This window comes from Coregonus lavaretus, assembly GCF_964263955.1.
Source record: "Coregonus lavaretus genome assembly, chromosome: 11".
NCBI lineage: Eukaryota > Metazoa > Chordata > Actinopteri > Salmoniformes > Salmonidae > Coregonus > Coregonus lavaretus.
The window spans coordinates 24,757,504-24,779,000 of NC_139998.1; the positions used below are offsets into that span (position 1 = coordinate 24,757,504).

General features: G+C 44.8%; 1 protein-coding gene across 1 annotated transcript; it reads right to left on the reverse strand.

Moving 5' to 3' along the window:
• Positions 1 to 897: 897 nt before the first annotated feature.
• Positions 898 to 20,861, reverse strand: LOC311137048 (leucine-rich repeat-containing protein 56-like; the record flags this gene model as incomplete). The annotated part of the gene is made up of 8 exons (XM_084171358.1): positions 898 to 1,000; positions 1,179 to 1,367; positions 2,077 to 2,144; positions 2,543 to 2,649; positions 2,990 to 3,081; positions 4,691 to 4,888; positions 5,082 to 5,178; positions 20,731 to 20,861. The coding sequence occupies 8 exons, from the start codon at positions 20,859 to 20,861 to the stop codon at positions 986 to 988; spliced, it is 897 nt and encodes a 298-aa protein (XP_084027484.1). The 3' UTR covers positions 898 to 985.
• Positions 20,862 to 21,497: the final 636 nt, after the last annotated feature.

Here is a 21,497-nt window from a genome sequence, read left to right on the forward strand (position 1 = left end):
TAATTTAATTTTAAGGTCATTCCAATAAATATATCTTGGACCAAACTATAAACACTTTAAAATGGGGCCGTTGTCCTCAGTAATGGCACTGTGAGATCAGTATCAGTGTCAGTACTGTATCATTCTGAGCTGGGAGAGAAAAGAGGAATGCACGTGATTCTCTAACTGTACAGCAGAGGGAGTCAAAACACTGAGATAGGAAGTTCACACTTGGATTCCATCGATTCTATGTTCCACTCTTCAGGCGATTGTTGGATGTAATCCAGCCCCAAGGGTCCTCTTCCCTAAACATAACATAGATGGAGACCTGTCACTGCTCTCTAAGGAAGTCTCCACATCACAAGATAGCTCAGCTCAAAAGAGAGCGGAGGACCTGGAGGACAATCTCAATCTTTGCCTCCGTTCCATCTCTGCCTCTGCTCCTGTCTTAAGGGTTCCCCTCTCAGGAAACAACCCCATACATCACACACACAGTGTGTGACTCAGTCTAAGTGAGAGTTCCCCCTGCTGGGCTGGAGTGTGAGAGGCTGTGGCGTTTTCTGCAGAGCTGCCCTGGCTGTGTGAGGACGCATGATGGCCGGCCTCTCTGGTGGTCTGCACGAGGTGATTAGTTGATGCCCTTTGCTCGACTGCACAGAAGCTCCGCCTGTCGGTGACCTGAGCCCTCGGACCAGGGGCTGGCCTGTGGGGCATGTGCTGAGTAGCCTTGGGAAGCAGAGGGACTTTGGGCCTCACAGCCTCCTGGAGCCCTTGGTTCCTCAAGCCTGGGTCTCTTCTAATTGGCCCTAGCTCTGTGTGGTCTTTAGTAGGCTTTACAGCAGTCCCAGCCCCAGCCTCAGCCACCCCACCACTAAGCCTCAGTCTGCGCGCTCGCAGCTCTGACAGCCTCCGGCCACCAGGGGCTGATGTGGCGCTTTGAGGGGGAGAGGGCGTCAGAGTGGATTCAGGGGACAGGGAGATAAAAGCCAAATCCCTTGAAGGGCCTCTATCTGAAACACATCTGTAAATGAAACAGTTTATTAGAGAACATTTGATATTGCATTGTGGTAGTGTGATTTCAAGTTCTTCTGTGTTCAAATCCTTGGATTTATATTTAAGTTTCTTGGTTTTATATTTCATATACTGATTAGGTTTGACATGTTTGATGACCTTGTAAACCAGAGGTGAGAGAGACTCGCCTGAAGAGGGGGATTGGAAAGATAAGTCTGGCGGGCCAGTGTTTGCCCAGTGACTCGACCCGGCTCCTCCCCCCCCTCAGAGAACACGTCGCTGCGCTGGCGTCCATCCTGCTCCAAAAGGTCATACATGTGCTCCAAAACATAGAGGGGTGGGGCTCTCGGAGTGGACACAGGTGAGGGGGCTGCAGTCTGCATACAAAGGTAGGGAGAGGGAGATGAGACAGGGAGGTAGACATTATGATGTTAAAGACAGAGGTTTACACAGAGGTGGGAGTGGCATCTGCATAGGGAGAGAGAGATGGATGAGGTTTAAGATAGAGGGTAAAGGGAGTAGAGAGAGGGAATCAGAGGTAGCAAGGGACTAAGAGGGAGGGATAGAACGACAGGAATGGTGAGAGAGGGATGGAGATATAGAATAAGGATGGAGGCAGAGGAAGAAGAAATATAGTGAAGAACCGAAAGAGAAATTAGGGAAAGAGTATAAAAGAGAGAGAATGACAGCCCAAGAGAGAATGAGAGAGTGACAGCAGTTTGAGAGAGTGACGGACGTGTGTAGAGATGACAGATCGTTGGCCGTTGGCAGGGAGCTCCGTCTGTCATGTCACCTGGGCCACAGCTGCATCCCTCCATCACCCTCCCCTCCTCTCTCTGATAATTATCTTCTTCTGTTCATCCTGACATCACATTAGAGAGACAAGGGGCGACGCCACCCAGCCATAATGGCCTGTCACAACACATAACTATTCCACCTTCACTCTGGGCCACTTTCCCTTGGCGCTGGAAAACTGTAAAATCTCTGCTGTGGTGTTCAACGTGCCAGAGATGGCTTTCAAGGTTGTCAGGTAAGAACTGAGATGCTGCAGTTTATTAGTTTATCCCCACTGATGGGTTAACATACCCTCATCTTCTGTTGCCTGGCTCTGATGGCCTGGACAGGGTTTCCACAGAACAAGACCTTCCCTGCACCTGGAGAGAAACAAAAAAACATTGAATTACTGTGGAGGATAGCTAATCAGGGATGGGATTGTCACAACATAGGAAATTAGGAAACAGGATAAAGAAGGCATAGTATGCCTGAATACCGGGGTCAGAAAATCAATGAGCTCTGATTTAAAACGACATGATGATGAATCTTCAGACACCGTTACATTATGTCCTCATGGTGGCAGTGTCGAGTAATTATAAATTGGATGCTACTTTTTGAAATTAAGTCAAATACATTAGAACTGTTGAATAACTCACAAAAAGGACACAAAACAATAAGACTGGTTCACTATATGGGCCCTATTCAGTGACTGAAAGTGAGGCATTGATGTGGAGATGGTAGGGCTTTCAGTGCCAAGGACACCAATACAGTGTCTCACCGTGCGTCAGAACGCTAGCGTCTGGGTCCACAGAGGCTGGATCTGCATCAGCAGAACTGGGTCTGGACCCGGAAGGAGAGAGGGCTCTGGACCCAGCCGCTGATAAGGGTCACAACCCAGAAAGGGGTCTGGAGCCGGCTGCTGAGAGGGGCCTGGCAGTGACCGGTCGACTGGAGGGACGGGAACTGGAGAGGCTGCTAGCTGGGCGCTGGCCAGAGCTGGGTCTGGAGTAGGCAATCACACTGGCTGCTCTCTCCTCTATGGCCAGACAGGGAAGAGGGAAAATATAGAAGAGTATAATGCAGAGTAGTATTAATGGCCTGATGGAAGCAGAAAGGCACGTGCGCACACACACACACACACACAGTGCCGTCTCTGCAGTCTTTGATGGACTCTCTGAGAAGGGCCCAGTCTTCCCTCATGGAGCTGCTGCAGCCAGGCCCTGACTACTCCTCTGCACACATGTCATCTAGGTACTGCAGCTGTGGGACGAGCTCCCTTACCGCCGACCAGTAGCTGTAACCCTCCTCCTCCTCGGACTAGGGAAAGGAGAAGAAGACAGGATGAAGAAACACAAGAGGAAGAGAGCCGGCACATAATAGACGCTAACAGATCCACTCCAACTATTTTCCGTTGCACAAGACCAGCCCAGTCAAAGGGTGGGGGGGAATCTAATCCTGGAGGGCTGCAGTAGGTGCAGGCTTTTGTTTCAGCCCAGCACTCATTCAACTAATCGAGGTCCATATAAGCAGATGACAGGTTGAATTAGGTTAGGTGTGTTAAAACAGGGTTTGAATAAATGCATCCAGTGCAGCCCTGGAGAAGCAGAGTTCCCTACCCCTGGACTACACAGGTGATAAAGTATGATAGGTGACTGCATAAAGGGTCCAAGGTTGTGCTCTGGTTGTGATTTGAATGGTTGATAAAGGCCAAGGAAAGTCCAACCTTTCAAAGTTAGCCTTTCAATGCCAAACATACCCCATAACACCAGTATAACATACTGTAACAGAACATAGCCCTGTTAGAAGAGCTTTAAGCCACAATGAGTGTAACTTCTGTTCAAAGAAGGAACAAAGAACATGGTTCTGAGTGGGCCGATAACTAAGTGCTAATAATGCCAATAATCTGCACTTTGTACTGTGGTCTAGTCCTTTATCAGCACTGAGAGGACAGAGAGGAGGGAGAGAGACCAGTAAAGGCACTATGCTGCTGCTAAGAGATCAAATTAGAGCTGAGTACTCTCACCCTTCACCAACCAATAGAAAAAGAGGGAGGGGGGAGAGAGAGAGATAAGAGAGAGGAGAGACAAAGGGGGAGGAGAGAGAAGAAAGAGAGAGCTGCACTTTCTGTGCTCCACCAAGGGTATAGACAACCAGAGTCGACAAAAAAAAAGCAAACCCAAGGACCCCTCTCTCAGTGCTTGGACCAAGCCTAATGCATATTCAGATCAGCTTTCCCTCCCTCACTGCCCTAGTTTCCTAATTCCTGCTGCTGGTTGGGTGGGTAAAAAATTTACATATTCACTCGTCCATTCATACCACTTCAACACTGCATCACGTCATTATAGTGAAACCTTAATAAACCACTTTAATATGGGCTCATTCCCATCTCAACACGTGCTAAAAACCTTCCTACAGACAAGAGAGTATATTTTCCACCCTGCCTAGTTGAGCAATGTCTATACTAACCATGACCACTTTACCACAGCTTGTACCGTCCCTACTCACACAAGCAAAGCCTGTTTTGCTCTGAACACCAATTCCCTGTCCCCTGCTCTCCAGTCCCACCCTGTTCTGCCTGATGCAGACAGACAGACACCCTTACAGGAGCCTGAGATCACAGCCAGCCTTTCATGTCTCCAAACAGTCTCTGCATTTTGGCCATTATCATCTGGGCCCATATGGGAGACATTGGGGAGAGCATGACTCACAGCCTGAGCTCAGCATGCAGAGCCATGGTAGTACAGTCATTCCGGATAATCTCATCACCAGACTCAAACACTCACAACCCCCATGCCTGGACACACACACACACATATATATATGCACACATCTTGAGTATCTAAAATCCAGATTCAGTAATGTATACAATAATACACATGATTGTGGTTGTGGTGAGGGTTAGGAGTGTAGGAGTGTACGCAAACACCTGTGTGGTATTGGGGTGGGGGCGCATACAGACAGGGTTTCCCTTCAGGGTGAGTGTGCGGAGCTGGGAGCACAGGCCCAGGTACTGCACCTGCACCAGGTCATCCACAGCGTTCCCTTCCAGGTCCAACAGCTGTAGATTCTCCAGCATGCTCGCCTGACTCAGGTCCGACACACTGGTATAGGCCACATAGAGCACCTAGCGTAGAGAGAGGACATACCAACACAGGCTCAGATTTAGTGGAACTCAACTTTTACATAGTAAAATACATAAAACTTCAACCTTTGTTGAATTGTGAGGTTTTCACAGCTGAACAAGGTGGCTAGAAGCCAGGTGGATTAACAGGTCTTGTAGATGGTACACTGCAAAAGTTTTCCACTACAAACTCTCCCTTGAGAGAGGAGAAGGAGGGGATACCGTCCAGGTCTGCCAGGCTGCAGCGAGATATCCACAGCACCTGAAGGTGAGACAGCGTGGTTCCCAGGTCCCTAGACAGCCATCATCCAGAGGCAAGGGTGGAATTGTCACAACAGAACTTCAGGGGGGAAAAAGGCTACCGGCAGGGCTTTGTTCATTGGTACTGGTAGCACTGGTGTTCCCAACTTTAAAAACAAGCACCAGAGTAATATATTTATTTAAATGTATTTAGATAGCCTATATGAAACCTACTTTTGAAGTGCATCTCTTGGAGCCCCTGTGGTGATACTGATGGTTTGTCAAGATTGATGGTTTGTTGACAACTGTAGCATTCTAGCTAAGCCTAACCCAGCTACGGACAGAAGTGACTTTACGTAACTGGTTAGGAGAACTAATGCAGCAGGTTCTGAGAATTAATGTAGCATGTTAGGAGAATGAGGTTAAGGTTAGGAAAAGGGTTTGGTTTAGGCTTAGCTAAAATGCTACAGTTGTCAACAACTGTTATCCCCAACGTGACAACTAGATAGAGCTGTACTGGTAGCCACACCCGTACTAACCATCAGTCTCAACAAACCATTAGTATCATAACACCGCCTCCAAAATGAATGCAATCACTTTTCAACCGGTGCAAACTCCTCCCACCGGGGGGTAACCCGGGCCAGATAATTGAATCCCCTCATTGGTAAATTGGGTGTGGCCACAATCTGACCAATCAAACTATGTTTTGTGTTGTATTCCCATTGTGATTGGTCCCTGGCCTGATCCCATAGGAGGTAAACATGTTTCTGGAGTGATATTTGGCTGTGCAAGCTAGCATGAGGGCCAAGAAGAAGCTAGCTACAACGAGGTAAGTTTTGAGAAAAGTCAGCTAACCTTGTAAGCTACCTAGGTATACCTAGCTACACTGAACAAAAATATGTAAAGTGTTGGTCCCATGTTTCAAATAAAAGATCCCAGAAATGTTCAATTCACGTGTGGCATATCAAGAAGCTGATTAAACAGCATGATCATTACACAGGTGCACCTTGTGCTGGAAACAATAAAAGGCCACTCAAAAATGTGCAGTTTTGTCCCCAAAAAAATGTTATGCACTCACTAACTGTAAGTCGCTCTGGATAAGAGCATCTGCTAAATGACTAAAATGTAAAATAATGCACGGCAGCATGATGCAATGATCTGTACACAATTCCTGGAAGCTGAAAATATCCCAGTTCTTCCATGGCCTCACCAGACATGTCACCCATTGAGCATATTTGGGATGCTCTGGATCGACGTGTATGACAGCGTGTTCCAGTTTCCGCCAATATCCAGCATCTTTGCACAGCCATTGAAGATGAGTGGGACAACATTCCACAGGCCACAATCAACAGCCTGATCAACTCTATGCGAAGGAAATGTTGCGCTGCATGAGGCAAATGGTGGTCACACCAGATACCGACTGGTTTTCTGATCCATGCCCATACCTTTTGTTTTTAAAGGTATCTGTGGCCAACAGATGCATATCTGTATTCCCATTCATACGAAATCCATACATTTGGGCCTAATGAATTTATTTCAATTGACTGATTTCCTTATATGAACTAACTCAGTAAAATCTTTGAAATTGTTGCATGTTGCGCTCATATTTTTGTTCAGTATAGTTCAATTTCTCATGATTATAAAGCCAACAAAATGTTAATAATAAAAACAGGATATTATTGACCGAAAAGGTTAGCTGGGAGCCCAGTATCTAGCTTATCCAGGGTCAGTGATAGACAGGCATACGTAGAGCAACCATGTACTATCTCCCTCAAACTCAACTCTGGACCGCGATCAGGTAGAACAGAAAACCAGCAGGCTCCAGACCACATAGGGTAAGAGTTGAATACCCCTGGTCTATTTACTATAGGAACAACTGCAACCTTTTGCAAGCAACATTGCTAAAATGAATCAAATAAAATGAACGTCATATGTTAACTGTAATGCTAATCTCCTGTAGCCTAGTTGTCATCTTATTTTCATACTGTACCTACATTAAGGGTTGGATTTGCACTAAACAATTTTATATTTCAGCACTTAAATCCCCTTAAGGTCGATGTCCGCGCCCCCAAGGAAATCTAATAAGCATAATAAATAAATCCCCCCAAAATCCATCAGTTTAAGCTAGAGATATGTTATTTTGCATTGGATGCGTCTCAATCCACCGCATCCACCTACAGTGCATTCGGGGAAAGTATTCAGACCCCTTCCCTTTTTCCACATTTTGTTACGTTACAACCTTATTCTAAAATTGATTAAATAAATAAAATAATTATTAATCTACACAAAATACCCCATAATGACAAAGCGAAAATAGGTTTTTAGAAATCTTTGCAAATGCATATAAAAATAAGATACTTTATTTACATAAGTATTCAGATCCTTTGTTATGAGACTTGAAATTGAGCTCAGGTGCATCCTGTTTCCATTGATCATCCTTGAGATGTTTCTACAACTTGATTGGAGTCCACCTGTGGTAAATTCAATTGATTGGACATGATTTGGAAAGGCACACACCTGTCTACAGTGGGGGAAAAAAGTATTTAGTCAGCCACCAATTGTGCAAGTTCTCCCACTTAAAAAGATGAGAGAGGCCTGTAATTTTCATCATAGGTACACGTCAACTATGACAGACAAAATGAGAAAAGAAAATCCAGAAAATCACATTGTAGGATTTTTAATGAATTTATTTGCAAATTATGGTGGAAAATAAGTATTTGGTCAATAACAAAAGTTTCTCAATACTTTGTTATATACCCTTTGTTGGCAATGACACAGGTCAAACGTTTTCTGTAAGTCTTCACATGGTTTTCACACACTGTTGCTGGTATTTTGGCCCATTCCTCCATGCAGATCTCCTCTAGAGCAGTGATGTTTTGGGGCTGTCGCTGGGCAACACATACTTTCAACTCCCTCCAAAGATTTTCTATGGGGTTGAGATCTGGAGACTGGCTAGGCCACTCCAGGACCTTGAAATGCTTCTTACGAAGCCACTCCTTCGTTGCCCGGGCGGTGTGTTTGGGATCATTGTCATGCTGAAAAGACCCAGCCACGTTTCATCTTCAATGCCCTTGCTGATGGAAGGTTTTCACTCAAAATCTCACGATACATGGCCCCATTCATTCTTTCCTTTACACGGATCAGTCGTCCTGGTCCCTTTGCAGAAAAACAGCCCCAAAGCATGATGTTTCCACCCCCATGCTTCACAGTAGGTATGGTATTCTTTGGATGCAACTCAGCATTCTTTGTCCTCCAAACACGACGAGTTGAGTTTTTACCAAAAAGTTCTATTTTGGTTTCATCTGACCATATGACATTCTCCCAATCCTCTTCTGGATCATCCAAATGCACTCTAGCAAACGTCAGACGGGCCTGGACATGTACTGGCTTAAGCAGGGGGACACGTCTGGCACTGCAGGATTTGAGTCCCTGGCGGCGTAGTGTGTTACTGATGGTAGGCTTTGTTACTTTGGTCCCAGCTCTCTGCAGGTCATTCACTAGGTCCCCCCGTGTGGTTCTGGTATTTTTGCTCACCGTTCTTGTGATCATTTTGACCCCACGGGGTGAGATCTTGCGTGGAGCCCCAGATCGAGGGAGATTATCAGTAGTCTTGTATGTCTTCCATTTCCTAATAATTGCTCCCACAGTTGATTTCTTCAAACCAAGCTGCTTACCTATTGCAGATTCAGTCTTCCCAGCCTGGTGCAGGTCTACAATTTTGTTTCTGGTGTCCTTTGACAGCTCTTTGGTCTTGGCCATAGTGGAGTTTGGAGTGTGACTGTTTGAGGTTGTGGACAGGTGTCTTTTATACTGATAACAAGTTCAAACAGGTGCCATTAATACAGGTAACGAGTGGAGGACAGAGGAGCCTCTTAAAGAAGAAGTTACAGGTCTGTGAGAGCCAGAAATCTTGCTTGTTTGTAGGTGACCAAATACTTATTTTCCACCATAATTTGCAAATAAATTCATAAAAAATCCTACAATGTGATTTTCTGGATTTTTTCTCTCTCAATTTGTCTGTCATAGTTGACGTGTACCTATGATGAAAATTACAGGCCTCTCTCATCTTTTTAAGTGGGAGAACTTGCACAATTGGTGGCTGACTAAGTACTTTTTTCCCCCACTGTATATAAGGTCCCACAGTTGACAGTGCACGTCAGAGCAAAAACCAAGCCATGAGGTCGAAGGAATTGTCCGTAGAGCTCCGAGACAGGTTTGTGTCGAGGCACAGATCTGGAGAAGGGTACCAAAATATTTCTGCAGTTTGGAATCACCGAGACTCTTCCTACAACTGGCCACCCAGCCAAACTGAGCAATTGGGGGAGAAGGGCTTTGGTCAGGGAGATGACCAAGAACCAGATGGTCACTCTGACAGCTCTCCAGAGTTCCTCTGTGGAGATGGGAAAACCTTCCAAAAGGACAACCATCTGTGCAGCACTCCACCAATCAGGCCTTTATGGTAGAGTGGCCAGACGATGAAAACCTGCTCCAGAACGCTCGGGACCTCAGACTGGGGTGAAGGTCCACCTTCCAACAGGACAACGACCGTAAGCACACAGCCAAACAATGCAGGAGTGGCTTTGGGACAAGTCTCTAAATGTCCTTGAGTGGCCCTGTAGAATGCCCGGACTTGAACCCGATCGAACATCTCTGGAGAGACCTGAAAATAGCTGTTCAGCGACGCTCCCCATCCAACCTGACGGAGCTTGAGAGGATCTGCAAAGAAGAATGGGAGAAACTCCTCAAATACAGGTGTGCCAAGCTTGTAGCGTCATACCCAAGAAGAGGTTGTAATCGCTGCCAAAGGTGTTTCAACAAAGTACTGAGTAAAGGGTCTGAATACTTATGTAAATGTGATATTTCAGTTATTATTTTTGTGCAAAAAAATCTAAACCTGTTTTTGCTTTGTTATTTTGGGGTATTGTTTGTAGATTGATCGATTTAATAATTTTTAGAATAAGGCTGTAACGTAACAAAATGTGGAAAAAGTCAAGTGGTCTGAATAGTTTCCGAATGCACTGTATGTCGCACTTCCGCATCTACGGTGAAAGGTGACCAAGCTAGAGCGGTGTTTGTCTGACCATGATTCATCCCGAAAATCAGTCTTCTCACAAAATTGTCTGTAGCGTCCGAACGGCCTTTAAACTATTATGACCCCTCTATGGAAAGAAGAGACTCTCACGTTGATGTTCTCCGTTTAGCTAAGTTGGTACAGCCGATCTGCCAACTTATGTCTGTAGCGTCCAAACAGTTTGGGCTACACACGAATATGATCCCCCTATGTAAAGGTGAGACTCTCACGAACATGTCGGTTGTTTTGCTCTAGGACGCCCACCGGCCTCACAAGACTCATCTGAAGGTCCCCGGTACCAGTTGAAAAAATGAATGGAAGTATATATGGAGACTGTTTACTGCCAAAAATAAGGGGTTAAATACATGTCCCAAAAAGAAGTTTCCTGATCTTTCTTAAATCTCTTAGACATAGGACAGACACTTCAGAACAAACTGAATTTTGGGGGGACTATCTGTTGTTCCATGTAGTGAATCTGTTATTTAATGCGTTTGTATGGGCTAATAGCAGTAAGGCCAAATAACATTTTTCATCAAATATTTATACTTCAAGGGGTCTTAAAATTCAAAATCAAATAGCTAAAAGATCCTTGGTATGACCTTCTTAAAACAATTATAAATAGCTTAGTAGAACCCCCCACCCCCTCCCCCGGCATAAACAGGGCTAAACTGTTTGGTGCCAAAAATAAGGGGTTAAATACATGTTAAAAAAAAGTAATTATATATATATATATACATATATACACACACACACACAGTGGGGAAAAAAGGTATTTAGTCAGCCACCAATTGTGCAAGTTCTCACACTTAAAAAGATGAGAGAGGCCTGTAATTTTCATCATAGGTACACGTCAACTATGACAGACAAAATGAGGGAAAAAAATCCAGAAAATCACATTGTAGGATTTTTTATGAATTTATTTGCAAATTATGGTGGAAAATACGTATTTGGTCACCTACAAACAAGCAAGATTTCTGGCTCTCACAGACCTGTAACTTCTTCTTTAAGAGGCTCCTCTGTCCTCCACTCGTTACCTGTATTAATGGCACCTGTTTGAACTTGTTATCAGTATAAAAGACACCTGTCCACAACCTCAAACAGTCACACTCCAAACTCCACTATGGCCAAGACCAAAGAGCTGTCAAAGGACACCAGAAACAAAATTGTAGACCTGCACCAGGCTGGGAAGACTGAATCTGCAATAGGTAAGCAGCTTGGTTTGAAGAAATCAACTGTGGGAGCAATTATTAGGAAATGGAAGACATACAAGACCACTGATAATCTCCCTCGATCTGGGGCTCCACGCAAGATCTCACCCTGTGGGGTCAAAATGATCACAAGAACGGTGAGCAAAAATACAAGAACCACACGGGGGGACCTAGTGAATGACCTGCAGAGAGCTGGGACCAAAGTAACAAAGCCTACCATCACTAACACACTACGCCGCCAGGGACTCAAATCCTGCAGTGCCAGACGTGTCCCCCTGCTTAAGCCAGTACATGTCCAGGCCCGTCTGAAGTTTGCTAGAGTGCATTTGGATGATCCAGAAGAGGATTGGGAGAATGTCATATGGTCAGATGAAACCAAAATAGAACTTTTTGGTAAAAACTCAACTCGTCGTGTTTGGAGGACAAAGAATGCTGAGTTGCATCCAAAGAATACCATACCTACTGTGAAGCATGGGGGTGGAAACATCATGCTTTGGGGCTGTTTTTCTGCAAAGGGACCAGGACGACTGATCCGTGTAAAGGAAAGAATGAATGGGGCCATGTATCGTGAGATTTTGAGTGAAAACCTCCTTCCATCAGCAAGGGCATTGAAGATGAAACGTGGCTGGGTCTTTCAGCATGACAATGATCCCAAACACACCGCCCGGGCAACGAAGGAGTGGCTTCGTAAGAAGCATTTCAAGGTCCTGGAGTGGCCTAGCCAGTCTCCAGATCTCAACCCCATAGAAAATCTTTGGAGGGAGTTGAAAGTCTGTGTTGCCCAGCGACAGCCCCAAAACATCACTGCTCTAGAGGAGATCTGCATGGAGGAATGGGCCTAAATACCAGCAACAGTGTGTGAAAACCTTGTGAAGACTTACAGAAAACGTTTGACTTGTGTCATTGCCAACAAAGGATATATACAGTGGGGAGAACAAGTATTTGATACACTGTGAGAGACGGAATCGAAAACAAAAATCCAGAAAATCACGTTGTATGATTTTTAAGTAATTAATTTGCATTTTATTGCATGACATAAGTATTTGATCCATCAGAAAAGCAGAACTTAATATTTGGTACAGAAACCTTTGTTTGCAATTACAGAGAACATACGTTTCCTGTAGGTCTTAACCAGGTTTGCACACACTGCAGCAGGGATTTTGGCCCACTCCTCCATACAGACCTTCTCCAGATCCTTCAGGTTTTGGGGCTGTCGCTGGGCAATACGGACGTTCAGCTCCCTCCAAAGATTTTCTATTGGGTTCAGGTCTGGAGACTGGCTAGGCCACTCCAGGACCTTGAGATGCTTCTTATGGAGCCACTCCTTAGTTGCCCTGCCTGTGTGTTTCGGGTCATTGTCATGCTGGAAGACCCAGCCACGACCCATCTTCAATGCTCTTACTGAGGGAAGGAGGTTGTTGGCCAAGATCTTGCGATACATGGCCCCATCCATGCTCCCCTCAATACGGTGCAGTCGTCCTGTCCCCTTTGCAGAAAAGCATCCCCAAAGAATGAGGTTTCCACCTCCATGCTTCACGGTTGAGATGGTGTTCTTGGGGTTGTACTCATCCTTCTTCTTCCTCCAAATACGGCGAGTGGAGTTTAGACCAAAAAGCTCTATTTTTGTCTCATCAGACCACATGACCTTCTCCCATTCCTCCTCTGGATCATCCAGATGGTCATTGGCAAACTTCAGACGGGCCTGGACATGCGCTGGCTTGAGCAGGGGGACCTTGCGTGCGCTGCAGGATTTTAATCCATGACGGCGTAGTGTGTTACTAATGGTTTTCTTTGAGACTGTGGTCCCAGCTCTCTTCAGGTCATTGACCAGGTCCTGCCGTGTAGTTCTGGGCTGATCCCTCACCTTCCTCATGATCATTGATGCCCCACGAGGTGAGATCTTGCATGGAGCCCCAGACCGAGGGTGATTGACCGTCATCTTGAACTTCTTCCATTTTCTAATAATTGCGGCAACAGTTGTTGCCTTCTCACCAAGCTGCTTGCCTATTGTCCTGTAGCCCATCCCAGCCTTGTGCAGGTCTACAATTTTATCCCTGATGTCCTTACACAGCTCTCTGGTCTTGGCCATTGTGGAGAGGTTGGAGTCTGTTTGATTGAGTGTGTGGACAGGTGTCTTTTATACAGGTAACAAGTTCAAACAGGTGCAGTTAATACAGGTAATGAGTGGAGAACAGGAGGGCTTCTTAAAGAAAAACTAACAGGTCTGTGAGAGCCGGAATTCTTACTGGTTGGTAGGTGATCAAATACTTATGTCATGCAATAAAATGCAAATTAATTACTTAAAAATCATACAATGTGATTTTCTGGATTTTTGTTTTAGATTCCGTCTCTCACAGTTGAAGTGTACCTATGATACAAATTACAGACCTCTACATGCTTTGTAAGTAAGAAAACCTGCAAAATCGGCAGTGTATCAAATACTTGTTCTCCCCACTGTAACAAAGTATTGAGAAACTTTTGTTATTGACCAAATACTTATTTTCCACCATAATTTGCTAATAAATTCATAAAAAATCCTACAATGTGATTTTCTGGATTTTTTTCCCCTCATTTTGTCTGTCATAGTTGACATGTACCTATGATGAAAATTACAGGCCTCTCTCATCTTTTTAAGTGGGAGAACTTGCACAATTGGTGGCTGACTAAATACTTTTTTCCCCCACTGTGTATATATATATATATATATATATATATATATATATATATATATATATATATATATATATATATATATATATATATATATATATATATATATCTACACACACACACACTACCAGTCAAAAGTTTGGACACACCTACTCATTCAAGGGTCTTTCTTTATTTTTACTATTTTCTACATTGTAGAATAATAGTGAAGACATCAAAACTATGAAATAACACATATGGAATCATGTAGTAACCCAAAAAGTGTTAAACAAATGAAAAAATATTTTATATTTGAGATGCTTCAAATAGCCACCCTTTGCCTTGATGACAGCTTCAAATACCCCCCTCAGATAGCTGGTATACTGAGACTGTGACAAAACAGATTGGAGATCTTACAACTACTAGACAAAAAGGAAATGTTAATTTGAGAATACAACACAGAAACAGACACATACAGAAGCCTCTTTATTGCAGGATTGTGATATAGGATTAATTCAACATTGACACTAGTTCATTTGAATAATAGTTTAACAATTAAAACAAGTATAAACTCTTTACTTGAAGAATCAACAATTCATCACTATAACATTAGAACTTGTATGTAAAGATTAGACATCTTAATCAAAACAACAATAATTGAGGAGTAACAAGTAGGCTATTATTACTAAAGCATAATTTCACCTTGCTCCACTGATCCCTGATTTACATTTACATTTTAGTCATTTAGCAGACACTCTTATCCAGAGCGACTTACAGTTAGTGAATGCATACATGTTTTTTGTTAGTTTTTTCATACTGGCCCCCCGTGGGAAACAAACCCACATCCCTGCCGGCCAAACCCTCCCCTACCTTGGACGACGCTGGACCAATTGTGCGCCGCCCATGGGTCTCCCGGTCGCGGCCGGCTGCGACAGAGCCTGGACTCGAACCAGGATCTCTAGTGGCACAGCTAGCACTGCGATGCAGTGCCTTAGACCACTGCGCCACTCGGAAGTCAACTGGGTGAGCAAACTTCTGTTCCAGCCCAGCAATAGCACACTTGATTAGGTTTGACTCATTAGGTTTGATAAGTTGAATCAGTGTTATTGCTGGGCTGAAACAGAATCTTGCACACCCAGCAGACCTCCAGCAGGGTTGGCCTGCCTCAATTGTAATATTGTGTGTGATGTTTAACTGTATTTTTGTATACAACCTGTGCCTACACATATAACCCATGAAATATAGGTAGGTCTACTTATGTTATCAAATGTTGTATACAAAAATACAGCTGGTATACACAGTTGCTTTGTGAGAAGGTGTTGGTTCACAGTTAGCCTTTTATGTAAATGAAAACTGTAAAGTACCAGTGGCCTGGCTTTGGCCCCAAGTGAGAGCAGGTCTGCCGGAGCCATGGCCCAGTGGCACAAGGGTGCTGGCCCGCGTAATGGAAACCAAAAAGTCTGAGCCTTATGGGTAAAACACTGGGGTAAATCCTGTATGGAAATGCACCATTAGTCTTTTGGGACATTCATTGGGACCCCTCTCTTCATTTGCAAACACAGGCTTTCTATATCTGATGACAGAAACCATCACAAAGAAACAGGCTTCATTATACTCAAATTAGACAGCACTGAATATTATGTCGCTATTATCACTCTGTCCTCAAAGTTTTTCCCTCTAGGGTCTGGAACTGGAGAATGTTTTCATAATGTCCTCCCACAAAGTTACCTGCACTATCTAGTAGCCTACACTCTCCCTTTACTGACAGCCGGAGCTGCAATTTCCCCCTCTTCCATGACTGTTATCTACAAATGCATTTGGAGACTGTTTTTAATTTACAATAATTACATCAAGATAGCTAGCTAATAGAAAGTTAGCTAGCTGATTACATTTAATTCACTTCGCTAAACAGTGTGTAACGTTAGCTAGCAGATCAGTTGAGTTAGCCTATAAAGTGGCCTACTACTAGTACTGTAATACATTTTTTTTTACATTTTCAAAATGTATTTACTTACTTGAAAAGGCTCTCCCACTGCCTTTGTTTTTTCGGTCCTTACCACAATGAAATAATGGGCAATCTTCAAGATTTTGCCTGTGGTAGCAAAGTGCAGCCATGTAGACGAATAGAGTACCACTGTATGAGTCATAATACCCATAAAACCTAGCGGTCAAACAGGGAAATGGTTCCAAAAGTTTTTCAACCATTCATTTTTCCCATAGGGGTTTTTAGAAACACTTAAAATAAGGGCTATGTTTTGTGTAGGCTTACCCTGGCGTGACGTTTTGATAACCGTGTAAATCTCTCTCGGACAAGGTGATTTTTATCAATATATTTGCCTGTATTTACCCCAAACAAATGAAATGCTAATTAGCTGCTAATGTGGCTATCATAAAGAATTAATGCCATGATGATCTGGACGAGACTGCCGAAACGAGGCAAAGGTATGAATCTCTGGATTAACTATCTAATGTTAGCTAAATGTTGTAATGAATAAATTGGCTTCATTTCTTTAAAATGTACCTGTTAGCAAAGATGCCAGCTAGAGATGACGTGCAGGAGCTTGCAGATATTTGTAGTCTTGCATGATGTCTAATTGTATGCTTATTAGCATTTTTGAATCAGAGTAAATAGAGCCGAATATATTGATAAGTCACCTTGTCCGAGAGATTTATATAGTTTTTAAAATGTCACACCAGGGTAAGCCTACATGAAACACAGCCCTTATTTTAAGTGTTTCAAAATGAATGGTGAAAAAACGATTGGAACCATTTCCCTGTTTGACCGCTAGGTTTTTGGGGTATTATGACACATCAACTGTGGGGCTCTATGGAGACAAGGCAAAACGTGTTTGTCACCAGAGCAGTTTAGAATGTGTTGGGACTTTTGACTTTACCAGCATAACCCACTTTCAGTTTCAATAAATAAATAAAAATCGCAGACTGTCGGCCACACTTGATAACTTCTAAACTAGCACTTGAAACTAGCATCCGCAACTCTACAAAATGTGTCCTACCCGGACGGAAAACTGTGATGCACATAACAACACATAACAAACAGCACCCCTTCTATGGCGTCTGGGGGAGGTTTCTTGAAATGTAACATCCAATCAAAATCTTGCCACTGTGAGCCAGTGTACCATTTAAACTGTTTTTGCAATACAAAATTCTCCAGACTGCTAAGGGAGGCGTGACAACGATGTGATTTTGGAGGTATGGCAACGTGAGACTAGGTGCTACCAAATTATCAATACTCCAGGTAGCACAGCAGAAATATTTAGAGCATATGCCTATGCCTACCTGTCCATGTAATAATGATAAGAACATAGCAACAGTTCTACCTAATTTCTACCATGTTAAATGTGCAACCAGAGGAGAAAAAAAACTCTAGACCACCTTTACTCCACACACAGAGACGCATACAAAGCTCTCCCTCGCCCTCCATTTGGCAAATCTGACCATAACTCTATCCTCCTGATTCCTACTTATAAGCAAAAACTAAAGCAGGAAGCACCAGTGACTCGGTTAATAAAAAAGTGGTCAGATGACGCAGATGCTAAGCTACAGGACTGTTTTGCTAGCACAGACTGGAACATGTTCCGGGATTCTTCAGATAGCATTGAGGAGTACACCACATCAGTCACTGGCTTCATCAATAAGTGCATCGATGACGTCGTCCCCACAGTGACCGTACGTACATACCCCAACCAGACGCTATGGATTACAGGCAACATACGCACTGAGCTAAAGGGTAGAGCTGCCGCTTTCAAGGAGCGGGACTCTAACCCGGACGCCTATAAGAAATCCCGCTATGCCCTCCGACGAACCATCAAACAGGCAAAGTGTCAGTACAGGACTAAGTTTGAATCGTACTACACCGGCTCTGATGCTCGTCGGATGTGGCAGGGCTTGAAAACTATTACAGACTACAAAAGGGAAGCACAGCCGCGAGCTGCCCAGTGACACAAGCCTACCAGACGAGCTGAACCACTTCTATGCTCGCTTCGAGGCAAGCAACACTGAAGCATGCATGAGAGCACCAGCTGTTCCGGATGACTATGTGATCACGCTCTCCGTAGCCGATGTGAGTAAGACTTTTAAGCAGGTCAGCATTCACAAGGCTGCAGGGCCAGACAGATTACCAGGACGTGTACTCCGAGCATGTGCTGACCAACTGGCAAGTGTCTTCACTGATATTTTCAACATGTCCCTGACTGAGTCTGTAATACCAACATGTTTCAAGCAGACCACCATAGTCCCCGTGCCCAAGGACACTAAGATAACCTGCCTAAATGACTACCGACCTGTAGCACTGACGTCTGTAGCCATGAAGTGCTTTGAAAGGCTGGTCCTGGCTCACATCAACACCATTATCCCAGAAACCCTAGACTCACTCCAATTTGCATACCGCCCTGGTAAGGGTAGGTAACAACACATCTGCCACACTGATTCTCAACATGTGGGCTCCTCAGGAGTGCGTGCTCAGTCCCCTCCTGTACTCACTGTTCACCCATGACTGCATGGCCAGGCACGACTCCAACACCATCATTAAGTTTGCCGACGACACAACAGTGGTAGGCCTGATCACCGACAACGATGAGACAGCCTATAGGGAGGTGGTCAGAGACCTGGCCATGTGGTGCCAGGATAACAACCTCTCCTTCAACGTGACCAAGACAAAGGAGATGATTGTGGACTACAGGAAAAAAAAAAGAGGACTGAGTACACCCCCATTCTCATCAATGGGGCTGTAGTGGAACAGGTTGAGAGCTTCAAGTTCCTTCGGTGTCCACATCACCAACGAACTATCATGGTCCAAACACACCAAGACAGTCGTGAAGAGGGCACGACAAAGCCTATTCCCCCTTAGGAGACTGAAAAGATTTGGCATGGGTCCTCAGATCCTCAAAAAATTATACAGCTGCACCATCGAGAGCATCCTGACTGGTTGCATCACCGCCTGGTATGGCAACTGCTCGGCCTCCGACCGCAAGGCACTACAGAGGGTAGTGCGTACGGCCCAGTACATCACTGGGGCCAAGCTTCCTGCCATCCAGGACCTCTATACCAGGCAGTATCAGAGGAAGGCCCTCAAAATGGTCAAAGACTCCAGCCACCCTAGTCATAGACTGTTCTCTCTGCTACCGCACGGCAAGCGGTACCGGAGTGCCAAGTCTAGGTCCAAAATGCTTCTCAACAGTTTCTACCCCCAAGCCATAAGACTCCTGAACAGCTAATCATGGCTACCCGGACTATTTGCACTTCCCCCCCACCCCCACCCATCTTTTTACACTGCTGCTACTCTGTTAATTATTTATGCATAGTCACTTTAACTCTACCCACATGTACATATTACCTCAACTAGCCGGTGCCCCCGCACATTGACTCTGCAGCGGTACCCCCTTGTATATATAGCCTCTCTACTGTTATTTTATTTTACTTCTGCTCTTTTTTTCCTCAACACTTTTTTGTTGTTGTTGTTTTATTTTACTTTTTTATTAAAAAATAAATGCATTGTTGGTTAAGGGCTGTAAGTAAGCATTTCACTGTAATGTCTACACCGGTTGTATTCAGCGCATGTGGCAAATAAAATTTGATTTGAAGACATAGTATTGGTCCGAAAATTAGGAATTCATGATAAGGAAAAACAATCATATCTGAAAAGGATCCTACTGCCCCTTTTCCCGAAGCAGTCCCCACTTGACACCTCCATCGGCCACTGTCCCAGCCCTCCCTCCCCTGCACACTCTCCCCTCTCTCACCAGCCTCTTATCAGTACCCCTGGACCTTAGCACACTCCTTCCAGTCCCCCCTGACTGGCCTCCACAACCCCTCTGGACTTTTTATCCCTACTCTCTGCACACTTACCCAGCCCCCGCATTCAATCCCAGGTCCATGGGAAACCTTTTGAAGCCTTGTTTATCTATGACTTCTGGTCAGTCCCCAGCTTTAGCACACTTTTAAACCTTAGCCCCAGTAGCACACTCCCTCCTTTTTCTCCTGACACCTCACAATGCCAGCAGGCTCAGTATTCAGTTGTCCCCTAAAAAAAACTCTCTCCTCATCAGCCTCCGCAGCCCAGAGCAGGAAATGCTATCAGGGACTGTTCACGTCCGGCCGGCCCTTGGCTGTTCCTCACAGGGTGGGTCACACAGTTCTCTATCTCCCCTCTACTCCTCTCTACTCCTCTCCTCTTTCTTATGCCTTGTTCCTGTACCACTCTCTACCTTCCCTCTCCTCTCCCTCGCTCCCTCTACAGAACTTCTAGGGCATGTAACACAGATCTATTTCTCCCCTCTGCTCCTCTCGCATCCTCTGTTTCCTTTATAACACCTACCCAGATGCACAATGGATTCATCTTCATCCTCGAACGACAGGCTTTTTCCAGCAGCACCTTGTCAGCCTTGCCTTGTTGCCAGATCTGTGTGCTTTGTGCCGTTATACATACGGATGACAGAGGTTCTGGCTAAATCAAAAACTGATCTGGCAACCAGGCTACAGTCTGTCTGTCTGCTGTGCGATTTACAGGCCGGGTGCATCCTCTCTCTCCACAGACAGAGGTCCTCAATCAGATTTTCTGCTCCCCCTCGCTCCCCTAGTGTTACAGCTCCCTACGGCCTGCCTTAGTGGAAATAAAGCCACTGCACCTGTACTGTGTACTTTCCTATCCCATATCCTACCAGCAGGACCCAGGGTCTCGGTCTTCAAAGCCCAGCTCTAAACCACATTGCAGGCCTCCAGAGCCTTCTGCTTCTGGACCTTTCCTGATGCAGACAGCCAGGTCACGGTGAAGCGTGACAGAGATCCCCATGGGACGACACTAGCTCTGGTTCCAATTACAGCTCTCTTTGTGGGAGGATGGGAAACCCACACACAGTGGGTCTCCTGCTCTGCCCCCTATCATAGGGACGGAGCATCTAGGGCTACCTGCCTTTTTACTGTTAGCTACTGCTAGTAGTAGTGTTTGTAGTATTCAGAGCAGAAAGTGCTTTGTTTTACCCAGTCAAACAGAAGTAACAGAAAATTCCAACACATAACTGCAATAGACATATAGAGACAGAGACCAAGCAATATAGAGTGGGACTTTCCGCTTACCTCACTGACGTTATCATACTGTTGTTAATACCACAGCTGCAACAACTTGGGCAAGTAGGCACCTGCAAGATAAGATAAAGAGAGATATAGAGAGACGTTCCTCACACGTCACAGAGGGCCGATGACTTGATTCAATTGGGTCTTAAACAACTGGCTGGCTCTCTCCCAGCCACGCCTTAACAGACCTATAAACTCCATTCATTAGCGGAGCGAGAGAGAGTCTGCTGCTAGTGCTGCTAGCCAGGCGTGATTCACCCCTGTGCAGACAAACTTCCGTCATGTCCGCACATGTTGTGCAATTTAGGTTTTCTTAAGGACATACAGTGGGGAAAAAAAGTATTTAGTCAGCCAC